The following is a 14,252-nucleotide window of genomic DNA, read 5'->3' as shown; positions in this document are numbered from 1 at the left end:
ATCTTTTCTAACAATGTTAGGTTACGGCTTTTGACACCAACAAAATGTGTTCTATTAAAGAAATATCCCACATTTCCAACAATTTATTATGCTAAATCCTTCATATTTTTTTATTTTATTAACAACATACAATGCTAAAAATGATTACAAGAACAGAAGTGGCACACAATATTAATCTTCAAACATATTCCTTGTGCTGAATACTGGACTTATTCCAAAGACTTGATGTAGACTAATGTACACGTTTTGTTATCTTATCATAACATGTTTTTGACCACAGAAAAACGGCACACTGCTGGGATCTGAGAAGCGCGTGACAGTAAAGGGCGTTGACATTAAGAGTCGGGTAACCTGCATAGTTCCATGCCTCGACGCGGACGCTAGGACAGTTTTTAAAAAGAATCACACCAAGTGAATGCAACCACTCGCCTTTGGGGAGTGTCACAACGTTTAAAATTGCATCAATTACAAAATAAACGAGCGCGCAAATAAATAAAGAATTTTCCAACGGCACCACGTCCGCCGATACGCCGTGATTGATTCCTTTCATTGCTCTTGCAGTGTCCTACGCGGCAAGGTGCGTGCATGCGACACAAAGGGAATAATCGCAGCTCGCGCTCGCGATGCATGGCGCCCGTCAAAATAAAAGAGAAAGACGCGCCTTTCGGGCAGATGAGCTCGCGTGTGCAGCTGCTGCTTCTGCTACTACATCCCGTAGGTCCACTGGGAGGCTGGGAGAGCAGGGCAGGGTGGTGGGAGGGGGTAGAGGGTGATAGGGATGTTGGGGGATGGTCACTCCCGTGGCGGTTACCTGCGAAGCACCGGCAGCGACGATCTCGAGGCCCCCGCGTTCCGACAGCGCCTCGGCGCCTGTGAGGACGTCACTCTTGATGATTGCGAGGGCGCGCTGCACCCAGCCGTGCTGCCGGCAGATTTGCTGCTGCAGCTGCTGCCACTGGCTCTCGATGCGATCGAGCGTGTCCCTCAGACCTGTGCCGCGCACGCATCCGCCCGCCGCGAGCTTATTCACGACGTTCTCTCCCATCATCCGGGAATGCCTCACAAGTGAGACTCATGGCTCACCGTAAAGGACGGTCTCTCCTGCATTTTGGGATGTTTGACCAAGTCCTCAATGGGTGTCTTTTGCTCGTGGCAGGAAACTGTTTTTTTTTGTTATCACGGTTGCCGAGCACAGGCCCAAAAGCCCAAAATGCCAAGCGGCCGGCAACAAACAGCGATATCAAAGGTGTCATAGATTCGAGTTAACGCATTTTCCAAATTGAGCAGGGTTATAATAACCTGGGGAAAAAAGAAGAGCGGAGGGAATTCCACAGTCGAGCAGTACAAAGGAAGAATTAATAAGTATAACCCGTAAAAACAAAGTTTTTCACTGTAAATCCTTTATATGCGTGGCGGCTAGAGTCCTCTCGTCCTCTGGCTTGAGATGGCTGCCACCTATGGGTCAGATGATTGTCTGCCAGTATTAAGCAATTGGTAATTAAATATTTAATTTGTTTTCCCTAAACAGTGTAAAATTTTGGAAAAAAAATTTCACGAACATTAATTGTCTCGCACAACGAGTCTGTGTGCAAAATGTCAGCTCGATTGGATCACGGAAAGTGGGTTAAAAAACGACCGAAAGATTTGCACGGTCGTAAGCAAGCAAGCAAGCACGCAAGCAAGCAAGCAAGCGAACTTAATATAAAGGATTTAAAAAGAGAAGTGTCTTGACCTTGCAGTATTGTGCTTAAACACAGTATGGATGAGACAAACTGGTGGGCCTGGAGAAGATTATTTGCAAGTGTGACGAGACAGCACTCAAAACGTTTGAGCAATGGTTCAGCAACCTACTTGCTGTGCTGCTATTTGCCACCTCAGTCCCGTAGGTTGAGAGTCACATGCATAGTGAGCGATGTGTGATTCACCAATCCCACCTCCGAATCGCAGGATTAAAAATGAGCGTCACACACTTCAAGTGTGCACAGATAACTTTGTTGTTGTTTGCTGATAATTATGTGAGGTCTTTGTTTATCATAAGATATTTATGGCATATGCCACAGCGTTAAAACTAATTATAGCAATGATGAGAAAATGCCCCGTAAGTCTGCCAACGTGTTGCCTGATGGGCCTTTATCAGGAGCAAGCCAGAAACATGAAAGGAAGTCATTAGGCAGACAAATTAACAATGCAGCACCGGTTTCTTCGCTCAAAGCATCCAGGTTGCTCAAGCACTGATTTTTCAACACTGAAGACAAAAGTATATTTTTTGTAAATATGTAACCATTGTGCTATTGGAATTTTTATTTATTACTGTATTTAGGTACCCTATTTGCTATTGTTTTGAACACACCAGCCATAATTATAAACCGATGCTGAAAAATCTCAGCGTCAAGATTACCAATATTAATTTGGTGCGAGTCCAAGATCAAACATTTATTCTGCAAATGAACGGCGTTGCACCGGTTAACGGACTGTTCGATGATGATTTACAATTGGACAAGACACTCACCAGATTTTTGAGAAACAAGGATTTCCAAAAGTCTCCTGCCTTCTTGTACCACTTCCTCTTTCAAAGCACAATGACTGTCCACGTTGAGTTTGAAGCACTGCAAGAGAACAACATCTGATTTGAGTGTGCGTTATTACAGATTAGCACATGGCTGAACAAGCCTCCAAATATATTTGGTGGGCAACACATTAATACACAGCTTAGTCTTATTCAATAAAAACATGAAAAATAATAAGGGCTCACCTGTATCTCACTAAATTAGAAACAGTGCTGCCAGGCCAAACATATTCCCCTCTATTACTCGATTAGTGCGGCTCGGATGCTGAGAGTGACTGATAACAACAATTCGCAGGCTGTTTAGAAGTTGTAGTAAACCTGATGTCGACGCGGAGTATATGGAAATAAGTTGCAGGCCTTATTTGGGCTACGGGCTGTAGGTTCTCCAGCATTGGATTAGACTGTCGTCAGTTACAAATGGTTTATCAAATAATGCGTGAAACATAACTTGTTAAGTTGAAGTTTAAAAAAATCTAAATTGGAAAAATGTGGATTAAATAGTGCTTTAGGCATATTATTTGGTTATTTCGGTAAAATCACGTAGATATAAAGATAATAATACAAATTAAGAGAATATAAATAAAAATGATCAAAATTAAATAAAAATAATAATAAAACTAAAAACATTAATGAAAACTGTAGCCTGGTTCTTAATCGGTGTGAGTGTACTTGCAGTCTATAATGCAGACTGTAGCCTGGTTATTAAGTTTGGTGAGTGTACTGGCAGTCTATAGTGTAGATTGTAGCCATGCTATTAAGCTGGGTTAGTGTACTGGCAGTCTATAATGTAGACTGTGGCCTGGTTCTTAACCTCGGTGAGCGTACTGGCAGTCTATAATGTAGACTATAGACTGGTTTTTAAGCTTGGTTCTTTCGGTAAAGTCACGTAGAAGGGAAACAATAAAATAATAAAATTCTCACGACGTTTCGACTGCAACACAAGCAATCATCATCAGCAAGACAATTTTCATGCTGTGGATTTCACACCTGATGATGATTGCTTGTGTTGCAGTCGAAACGTCGTGAGAATTTTGTTTTATATTTTTATTCTTTTATTGGATCCCTTCTACGTGACTAAGAATATGAATCCCAGCAGTCACGAAGGCTTTAAATAAAAAAATATTCTTGGTTCTTTCAGTAGGTCGGTATGTCCGACGATTCGATCCACGTGCTTCTTCAAGGACTGAGATGGCTCCCAACACATGGCGCGAAACGTCGGACATGGTGCCAAAAACAACACGCGGTACATCCAGAAAACACACCGCAGAACTCTTCCGCACAACTGCAAAAGCAACGCAGTGGGACAAACGTGTTCGAGCGGTACAATGTTGCCACCTTTTGGTCAATGATTGCATGTACAACCACATGGCTACTGCCCATTTCAACAGCACATAACCAACACAAAACAATGCACACGACAACATAAAACCTTTTTGCCACCCACCTTTAATTGATTTAACTTATCTACGTTTGAAAATTAAATGAGGGGATCTATATCAACGTACTTGTTATAACATCCAGAAGTTAACCTGATGCCAGATTAGTTCATTCAAGAGCGAGTCCGAGGACCGTCAACCCACATTTGTAATTGCCGAAGGTAACCTCTAACAGCAGAGGGCAGCAGTGCACCAAGACGTTATTTTATTATCATGTAACACGTTCCTTCGGAGTGGGCAGGTAGGAACTTGGTTGGACAGCACATTCGTGCACGACAGACAAATATGCACGAAAGACAGACAAATAATAATCCCTGGTGGGCAGTGTGGAACATTGTTCCTCCCTGTATTATTCTTGTTTACCCAGAAATGCCTCCGAGTAGAGCTGAACGATTAATCGATTTCAAATCGAAATCGCAATTTGAAACAATGCGATTAGCAAATCGAAAAGGCTGCGATTTTTTACGATCTGAAAAGTCATATTATTTCTTATTGGAATTGTTTAACTTTATTTAAACATTGACGTAAAGCTTTCGTGACTGCAGGAATTCAGATTCTTTGGGTCTTTCGGTAAAGTCACGTAGATAGGTTCAAAGAAAATAAGAAAAAACTACGACGTTTCGATCGCAACACAAGCATTCGTCATCATTGTTATTTTTTATTTTCTTTGAACCTATCTACGTGACTTTACCGAAAGACCCAAAAAAAAACTACATTTCACTTAACAATTATTCTATGTTTGATTGTTCTATTTCAATGAAAACATTTTAATAAATACATTCTCATCCTTGCATTAGAATATATAGAGCAGTTCATATTTTGATAGTATCATGTGGTAATGCTCCATCACATGTTTTAAATCTATTAGACGGTGGATATCTGAGGTGTGGACTCGAGTCATGTGACTTGGACTCGAGTCAGACTCGAGTCATGAATTTGATGACTTCAGACTCGACTTGGACTTGCATAACAATGACTTTGTCCCACCTCTGGTGGATATTGAACTGAGGTTTGACTTAACAAAAATTTAATCGCCAATCAAATTGCAATATCTGTCAGAAAAATCGCAATTCGTACAGCCCCACCTCAGTCTGCTGCCCCTTTTTCCAGGTGTCCAATGAGGGTCATTTTACAAATTTGGAGCATGACGCCAGCACACAACAGTCGTTACTTTGGCGAATTACATCATGGGGAACTTTAATGGTCACTATAAAGCGGATGGGGCGCATTTTTACGGCCAATAACACCCGCAGCGATATCCATCAATAATAAAAAAAGTGTTCGGAACCAAGGTGGGGAGCAGCAGTGGCCAGTGGTTTACGCACTGCACTGTGAACCCGGCTGCCCGAATTCCATACCCACCCAGCCATAGCTAACATCATCCACAGGTCCTGTTGTTCCTCGCACCAACCCTTCAATCCACAACGGCCAGCATAGTGAAGTACGGTCAAACAATGGGATGGAGAGGCATTCTTCCAACAGTGGATTAACAAAGCTGTAAATGATGTATACATATAATTACAATTATTGTTAATTGGGTACTAAGACTGACCAGGTGGGTTTCCAGGTAGACCTTCAGGTTGTCTATTTCTGCCTTTGGGGGTGTCCAGTTTTCGGTTGTCTCCATGGCATCGTACAGCCAGTCAATCAGCACATCAAGTTTCTTTACAAACATCTAAACAAGAAAAAAAAAGCATCACGAGTCAACATGAATTTAATTATTTTTCAATTAGTGTGCAGGAGCTGTGTTGTGGCTTGTTGTCCTTCCCCTGCACCTCCAATTAACATTGTTAGCTACGTACGGTGTGAAAGAAGTTCAACATACATATAGATGGATTTTTGTATCGTAAGATCGGAATCAGAATCTTTATTTATCCTGGAGATCATGAGAGATAGCAATGGCTTCATCCAGCAGTGGATACATCGTGGCGGATTATGATGACAACACTACAGACCAACTTTGACAGTGCCTTTGGTGCATTCCCACCACTGTGACCTTATACCCAGCAAGGTGACGTGTACACAGTGGTGTATAATTATACTATTTTTGGTTCAAGTTAAAAGTGGATTGACTGTCCCCCCCCCCACAACCTTGCCCCTTACCCAACGGCACTGCTAGTGGAGACAAAGGTACGTCTCATGCATTGGAAATGCATGAATGCCAAACAGAGAACACGTGTTTGCCCCATCTCAGGTCAGCTCACACCCTCTCAAAAATACAAACTGGCATCGTAGGAATTGTTTTATTTGTACGGCGATTTATTATGTAATGCTGATGGTTCGACTCGTTTTGGGTCTCGATTTTTAAGCAGAATGAAACATGGTTCAATACATCATTAATATTATACGAGCAAAACATTTGACAGAAAACTCAATTTATTTTAACATATCTTTGATCAAAACATCAACAAAAACTAAAATACCTCCTGGAGTTGGGTTATTTCTCGCAACGTTATTTAGAAAGATTGAATAGATTACATTGTAATAGGTTTTTACCCTTTCAACTGGTACGAAAACTGACACCTTTATACAAGACATCATGTTTGCAATAACCACAACACAAGCAGTCAAAATGCAAAAAAAAAGAAACTCTGATGATGCCTTGTATAAAGGTGTCAGTTTTTGTACCAGTTGAAAGGGTAAAAACCTATTACTATATTTTGCCACTGTTAAAGGAGGTCTCAGTGTGGATTACATTGGTTATTTCCTGTGTAAAATTCGCAAAAAACTCAAAAGCATATTCAGTACGTGCAACCATTAAGGTTCATGCAACATGAAATGGAACAGTGGTTAGCACAATGCGCCATGCGACTTGGGTTAAATCCCCGGCAACGGTTAACATCAGTGGTAAGTGATCTATGAACCAGTTGTTGGCCTAAACTTCAACAAACCTCACTGTCCAGCGTGAGCTCAAATGATGTCACAGCATGAGGGTGCCAGCAGTGGATTGAAAAGTCGGAAAATTATTCATTTATAATTATCAAATACAATAACAGGCGGCCTTTTTTGTTATCAATGGCCCATGTGTCTTGTTTGACAAATAAATATCATGTTGAACAAATAACATACTTTCTGCTGGATGAATCGCCATGCTGTTGGTCATGGCGGCTGTGTGATCTCATGTCAGCACGCTGATCAGTGTGGGTTGGTGAAGGGGCAAGTGTGTCTAGGACTTGTTCAGTTTTCCTCGCCACTAATTTTAGCTGCGACCAGGAATTGAACCGAGATCGCTGGGTTCATGGTGCAGTGTTGCCAACCACTGAACAACTCCACCCTAATCAGCCATTTGTCGATTAACTCCAATCAATATCCATTAGAGGGGCTCTCTAAAGCTCCCTCTAGTGGAAGACCTGCCAACAGTGGCAAGAACGAACAATTTCTGGGTTGCACCTTAACTTTATTATCATACCTCGATTTTTTCCCAGATGGCTGTGTTGTTGATCTGGTGCTCAATGTCATCTTGTATCTCCTTGATCAGCTGCGATTGGTGGCGACCACAGTTCTGCAGGGTGGGGGGTCTCCCCTCGCTGACTGGACTACTCGCGTCACGTGGCTTCCAGCCGGTTTGCTGGACGCTCCGGGCACTTTCACTGCCCAGGTTTTGGTGTTCGTTTAAAGATCCACAGAACCCACCCCCTTGATAACTGCTGGTTGAGAATTGTACAGGTGACATCCCATCAGACATGATATCACAAAGAGGGCCAGATTCCACAGAGTCACACACACTCCGTGGTCTTTCATGTGGTAGAGAAACTGACAGTTTGCTTTGACCCATCTCTTTCTCTTTGTGGCTTGGCCTCAGGTCACCTGCATCCTGACTTCTAATAGAAGAGATGTCTTCAGCAATGCTTCTTGCTGTTCCAAGGTCACCAATGCTCAGAGATGATCTGTACAATGAACTTGTGTCTAACATATCCACCAAGTTCTCCAGATTCTGTGCTACAGCCTCAGCCTCTTTTAACTGGGTGGGCAATGCGAGGTATTCATCAGAGCCATACCAATCGTCCGTCTCTGTAACATTCCGTTTATGATTTCGCTTCTTCCCACGGCAGCTCACTGGCATAACTTTAAATGCCGAGATGTGATCCGGTGACAGGCTTTCCCCTTGAGGTGGTCTTTTGAAACCTTCACCAACATACAAGAGATTTGTAACGTCGTGGGCTGCACCTGCAGCTGTGCAAAATGTGCGCTCGTGTGATCGGTCATCCCTCAAAAATGGTGTGGACAATTGTTGCTTGGTTAATTTGTTACATGTAGGGTTATGATTCTCATAGATTTTTATTTGATGCAAAAGGTCATTCAACTCCTCGGTATCCTCCCGAGTTCGTCCATCTTCATGGAGTGGATAAGCAAAATCCAGCATCGCTTCATACTCCATATCTAAAAAGTAACGACTCGACGACAGTGGCAGTCTATTACTAAAAGAATCAATTGTTTCTGGAGCGGATAAAACAGACTGCATTGAACTTGCTTTGGTTCCATGAAACCTTCGAAACGAACTTTCACCAGCCGGTAATAAATTATTCATATTTACAGACTTGCTTCTACGCAGGCGTGAGTTTGAAGTGGCCAGCTCTGCCCTATAATGTAAGCAGCTTCTCAGATCCTTCAAACTTCCATTGAACATTTGGGAATGACCTCTTCGATGCATTGATGAATGAATTGAACCGAGATGAACAGGGGAATAAGTATATTCTTCTTCATCCACTTCAACCTCATGTCTGTGGTGGTTACCGTGAGAAACTGTGTTCTGTTGTAATGCCCCCAGAGACCTTCGAGAGTTTGAGAAGCCCTGGGACACAGCTTCGTCGAAACACGCACTTTCATTTTTGTTAACCGAGCTGGAGCCCTCTTGTCCTGCTAACCTGTTTTCTGACAGACCTTTCCTACACTTTGCATTCAGTGAAATGTCAGAGTGAACAATATCATTCGACTTATAGTCTGTTCCACAATTGTTTGAGTTGCCATCAACAGACATTGAAGCCACATTGCTGGATTGAAACATACTGTCCTCATTGGTGGCCGCTCCATAGAGTTGAGACTCATTTAGCAACGCACTCGTGGTCTTTTGTTCAGGCACAAGTTGATGTGCAGACCTTTCCTGCAAGGTCTCGGTATCAGTCTGTATTCTTTGAACGAGTTGCTCGCTTTGTAATGCCTGAACGACCTGTGAACATTCACCATTATCTTCCTTCTTGCCCTGCTTAGACGGCCAAGGTAGCTCAGAAAATTCCATCCTCAAATCTTTAGAGAAGTGTGTTTCGTATATTTCACGTTTTGTGCTCAAATTGGTTGATGCACAGAGTTGTTTTTCAAAATCTGGATTGCCCTCTCCAGAGCAGGAAGATTGTAACGGAGCCTCAAAAGATTTAAGCAATTCATCCGATGGAACATTATTATAACCAATGGGAAGCTCACTTTTTATAAACAATGTTTCACGTGCTTGTATGGTGTCAATATTACCGATGACTTCCTGGAACACACGTTTCTTATTCTGGAACAGATAAAACACACACCGTTTTTTTATTAATTTTAAATCTACGTAATATTTCATCAACTACATTTTTTACATTATATAACACATTTTATTAAAAAAACATTGAATGCACTTATTATATTTTATTACCATTACATTAGAATACAGGGTGTTTTAAAATGGACCCAATTTCAAAGCAAAGCGATTTCAAATCGGGTCCATCTTTTTAAACACCCTGTATAATTATATACAACTTGATAGGGATTGTTAATTTATGCAGTTGTATTTCAACGAACATACTATGTAAAATAGAATACATGTTTTATTTCAATGAAGTCATTATGAAAATGTAATAATTTTCATTACAATCGGAAATAATAGAATTCTAATATACATGTATGCCCGAAACCATTTAAGCATAGGCTATTTACCCAGTGTAAATATGTAGACGAGAACCACATGTACACTTGTTAATTAAGACATTTTCAAATAAATTCCCTCTGGGCCAACGTGTGAGAAAGTAATGGTTTGGTTTCATGCTATGGCCTCTATTTAGGCGGTCCAATAGGCTCGGTCTCAAGGGAAGATTCATGTCAGATACATCACATTAATTCTCACTCTTCTGCTATTCCCATTGTAGAAAAGCAGTTAAGTGTATAATGAGGCACCCTAGGAAGGTTTCACGGGTTGAGGCATTACAAGAAAATAATTTCACCAAATCTGAGACAGTGATGACTTGATGACTTTAGCTGGCAACTTAATGCATCCTATACTCAAATTGCTTTTACCGTGCTTCAAGAAAGTCCTTGACATTCTAACGCATCAGCCCTTCATTCACCATTACTTTAACAATTTCAGATTTTTTTTTTATTCGAAAAGACAAACTACTGAAAGTCACGCACTTTCAAATAAATGTATATTTTACATTAATACACTGTTAATTAGACGCAGAAATGTTTCATGCTACATTTTATTTCTTTTCAGAAATTGCTGATGAACATTACAGACCCGTAAAGTGCAGATTTTGTATTTATTCGGACCGACCCTGCCATCTGGCAATCGTGGTCACCTGTAGCAACGGGTACTTGGAAGACGCCAAGACACCACACAAGGTAGGGTGTACACATTTGAAGCCATTTAGAGTTTAATAACAGATCTGAAATGTGCATTTAAATTTTAGTAATAATAACAAATCCCACAATTTGTTATCGACAAAAACATTCTGTTTACCCGAGATTGAGAACAAACGATTGACAAATAAACCGGGCAATTAAAGGAGGAAAGGGAGGGGGGGAGATTTACTCGTGGTAAAAAAAAAGTGTTTTGTGTGGACAAATTGAACATACGATTACAAGGTGACTTTCCTTATCTTTCACAGCAGGACACAGCCATGCCCATAAAATCCCATCTAAGGGGGCAGCCCTGGGGCACACGGTATTACTGGAGCACAATCTCGCTCTTTAATTGTAAACGCTGCATCTAAAATCTCTCCAGTCGGGGAGACCTCCAGGGTGGCAAAGCTTTTTGAAAAGAGGCCAGCCACCATCGTGACCCCTTTGGTGTGTGTGCGTGTCTCCATTGCAGACATTTATAATGCACACTTTGCAAAAAGTGTGTTTTTCACTTATTAACGTTTGATCAAAAAATATACACATCCTATTTCACAGAATTGCACAGCCTACTCAAATGTATTGCTTTTAATTGGGATTTTAGCAAAGCTGGAGATTTTATTGGGTAGGCCGTTCATCCAGCAGTGGATAGATTAAGGCTGATGATGATGTGAAAATTGCTTATTTACAATTTAATGTACAATGTATCGATGATTTTACGAGTCAAGACATTTCATTCGTCTTATCATATCGCGCGAGCACACATGAAGAATGACTGACACACAATAAAAAATGTGGCCATATATAAAAGCATCAGGGCCATTTTTTCACCAAGCAACCAGGCTGCGTATAGCCCATGCTGGTGACCAACAGAAAAGCATTTATAAACTCTGCAAACGGACATACATTATAACATTTGTCCAGTTTTATCCATGATACCAAGTAGTCATAATTTCTTACGTAAGTGTGATCTTAAACGATAACCTTTTGTAATACTGTCAGCTATATTTCCCTGCTATTAGGCAATGTTATAGGTGACTATTCTGAGTATTTTTTATATGTGTGTGTGCACCACTGCCATTTTATCCTATTCATTTGTTTGTTTGAAGCACCATCTATTCTCAAGTCATACCATCACGGCTGATTATACATTCAATGGGGAATGAGATGTAAATCTTTAGGGTCTATTCTGGTTAAATAATATTCAAAACACAACCGATTCATAATAATCGAATCATGACCCTGAATTGTGACAATTTATTGAACCGTCAAGAGGGGAGAATTACTACATTCTTAATTTTAATTTCTGACAAATCTATATTGCTTTTCGCCAATGTAAAGCCTGTCCGAGTCTGATGACTCTCTTTCAGGAGGGTTCTGTCACGTTTTCAGAGTAGGAGGGTGAAGGTTGCAATCCAAAATCCTGAGTAATTTGCAGTGGAATTCTTCATATTTGGGCCATGACGCCAGCCCACTCTTGTGAATGACGTCTGGGGATCTTTGACATCGCCTGTGAAGCTGACTCCGCATAGTATGTGTTGGTTAATACGTAATAACCAGAGTGGCTGCTGGAACGAAACCGTGAAAGTGGTGAACGCGCAACTTCTTGGTCAGGTCACTTCCCCAAATGAAGTTACATAAAAAAAAATGGTAAATTAATGGTAACTGGTGCAGCCCTGCAATTTCTTCTTCAAACTGCTGCAGACAGAAGGATCTCCATTTGAGTGAGCTCTATAACCCCTCCAGGAGGGTATTTCCGCCTACTCTCCCAAGCCATACGTCTCATCTAGACGTTGCGCTGCAACTGGCAGGCCACAATGCATGGAAAATATACATACATGTACAACGTCAGAAAGGAAAAAAAGTGATCAAATGTTTTACATCGTCCCAGTATGCCGTCACCATCGACGCTCGCAGGCTCCGCGCGGCGGGCGGGTGGCGCCCGTTGCTCTCCCGGAGCAGGCGTTCCTGGAGCACCTGAAGCGACACTCGCAGCTGGTGCCAGCGCTGGCCCGCGTGCCGCACAGCTCCCGGCACCGCGCACGCTGGGGAGAGGAGCCTCAGCGGGAACTCGGTCCCCAGCAGGGAGCGCACGCACTCCGAGCGGCCCGACACCTCCACGCAAATCTCCTGCCGCGACGAGAGCGAAATAAAGGTGGAGATTACGGTGAGAATGTGGTAGGCTATTGGCATGGTCCGCTAGCTTGCGCAATGTACAATGGGGTTCTTAAAAGATGAACATTGGCGGCGCGGTGGTTATCAGACGGCACCATGAACTGGCAACCGTGAAGTGGGTGCTTTGTTACATTTTACATTTCTGGCAAATTAAGTTGCAGAATATAGAAAAGGTGCAACCAGCAGTGTATTGACATGGCTGCGAATTATGTTATGAATTTTTTTATACAAATAAGACAAGGAAAGCTTGAAAAAAACCTAAGGTTTATTTTACAGTGGGTGTCATCACAACTTTTTTTTATATAATGCTACAGGTTTAGTGCGGCCTGGAAGCCTATTATTAAGTAATACATCTTACAATTACAATTCCTTATAGAGGAAACATACTAATTCACTGATTACTAATCTCCATAACAGAGCTTTTTTTGGGTTAGATCGCGTAAATATATAAATGTGTCGTTAAAATCTGCCACCACCCGACACAACACATTTATACTTACGCGATCTAACCCAAAAACCTTTAATATGAATATTAGTTGCAAAAGCCTACGTGTTAAAATGCTTCAGTAATAAATAATAAGGGAAAATGGTTATTACTCACAAAAAAGTCAAACAATCCAATCCTAAATTAACTACAGTATATGAATTCCTCCTAATGCATTCTATCACAGGCACATCAGGATTTTCATTTTATTATAGCGCTGTTAGCTTCTGCTGTAAATTATGTTTTACCTTAGCATTCAATCAGTTTGATCGTTGAGATTTCGAAGCGTGCTCAGAATATTTTAGCCATGTTTTCATTACGTCAAAGACTGGTCATATATATTTCTAGATTTGAAGCGTATATCATATATAACAAATAGAAGGAAACCTTTCTCAATAAATTCAGATATTTTATGAAACCATTTAGAGGTCTGACAGTTAAGCTACTTGGAACAGCTAACAAAGATTTGATCAGGTATTAAATGACGAGAAGACATACCAATTATAGCAACATCATAAATCCCTCACTTTAAATGATTTGCCTAATTGTTAATGATTAAGACATCTGCACATTAAAAAAAAATAGGATGGAAATTAACATTCGGCAACATGTGATTTGGAGCCGAGACAGCAGGATAAGCGTGCTTTTTAAATCCTTTATATTAAGTTCACTTGCTTGCTTGCTTACGACCGTGCAAATCTTTCGGTCGTTTTTTAACCCACTTCCCGTGATCCAATCGAGCTGACATTTTGCACACAGACTCGTTGTGCGTGACAATTTATTTTCGTGAAAAACAATGTCCATAACTTTACACTTTTTAGGAAAACTTTTTTATATGTAATTACCAATTGCTTAATGGTGGCAGGCAATCATCTGACCCATAGGTGGCAGCCATCTCAAGCCAGAGGACGAGAGAACTCTAGCCGCCACGCATATAAAGGACGGGTTAATTTTTCCATCACTAGATCACCCTGTAGGCAAATTATCCTGATTACGCCTGGTCTCG

General features: G+C 41.2%; 1 protein-coding gene across 4 annotated transcripts in view; it reads right to left on the bottom strand.

Annotated features, from left to right (window-relative positions):
- The window catches only part of LOC133342392 (A-kinase anchor protein 6-like), a 33,433-nt gene that overhangs the window by 10,526 nt on the left and 8,655 nt on the right, over nt 1-14,252 (bottom strand). For all 4 annotated transcript variants that reach the window (XM_061551534.1, XM_061551538.1, XM_061551536.1 and 1 more), the window contains exons 3-7: nt 12,469-12,717; nt 7,412-9,496; nt 5,555-5,677; nt 2,510-2,606; nt 812-990 (exon numbers count right to left, since the gene is read on the bottom strand). In XM_061551534.1, coding sequence (XP_061407518.1) covers nt 812-990; nt 2,510-2,606; nt 5,555-5,677; nt 7,412-9,496; nt 12,469-12,717 — 2,733 coding nt within the window. The remainder of the gene's footprint in view (nt 1-811; nt 991-2,509; nt 2,607-5,554; nt 5,678-7,411; nt 9,497-12,468; nt 12,718-14,252) is intronic.

This window comes from Lethenteron reissneri, chromosome 14, assembly GCF_015708825.2.
Source record: "Lethenteron reissneri isolate LAM-NWPU_2019-01 chromosome 14, ASM1570882v1, whole genome shotgun sequence".
NCBI classification, from domain to species: Eukaryota; Metazoa; Chordata; class Hyperoartia; order Petromyzontiformes; family Petromyzontidae; genus Lethenteron; species Lethenteron reissneri.
Note: the sequence above shows the minus strand (reverse complement) of the source record. Positions and strands in the feature narration are given on the sequence as shown.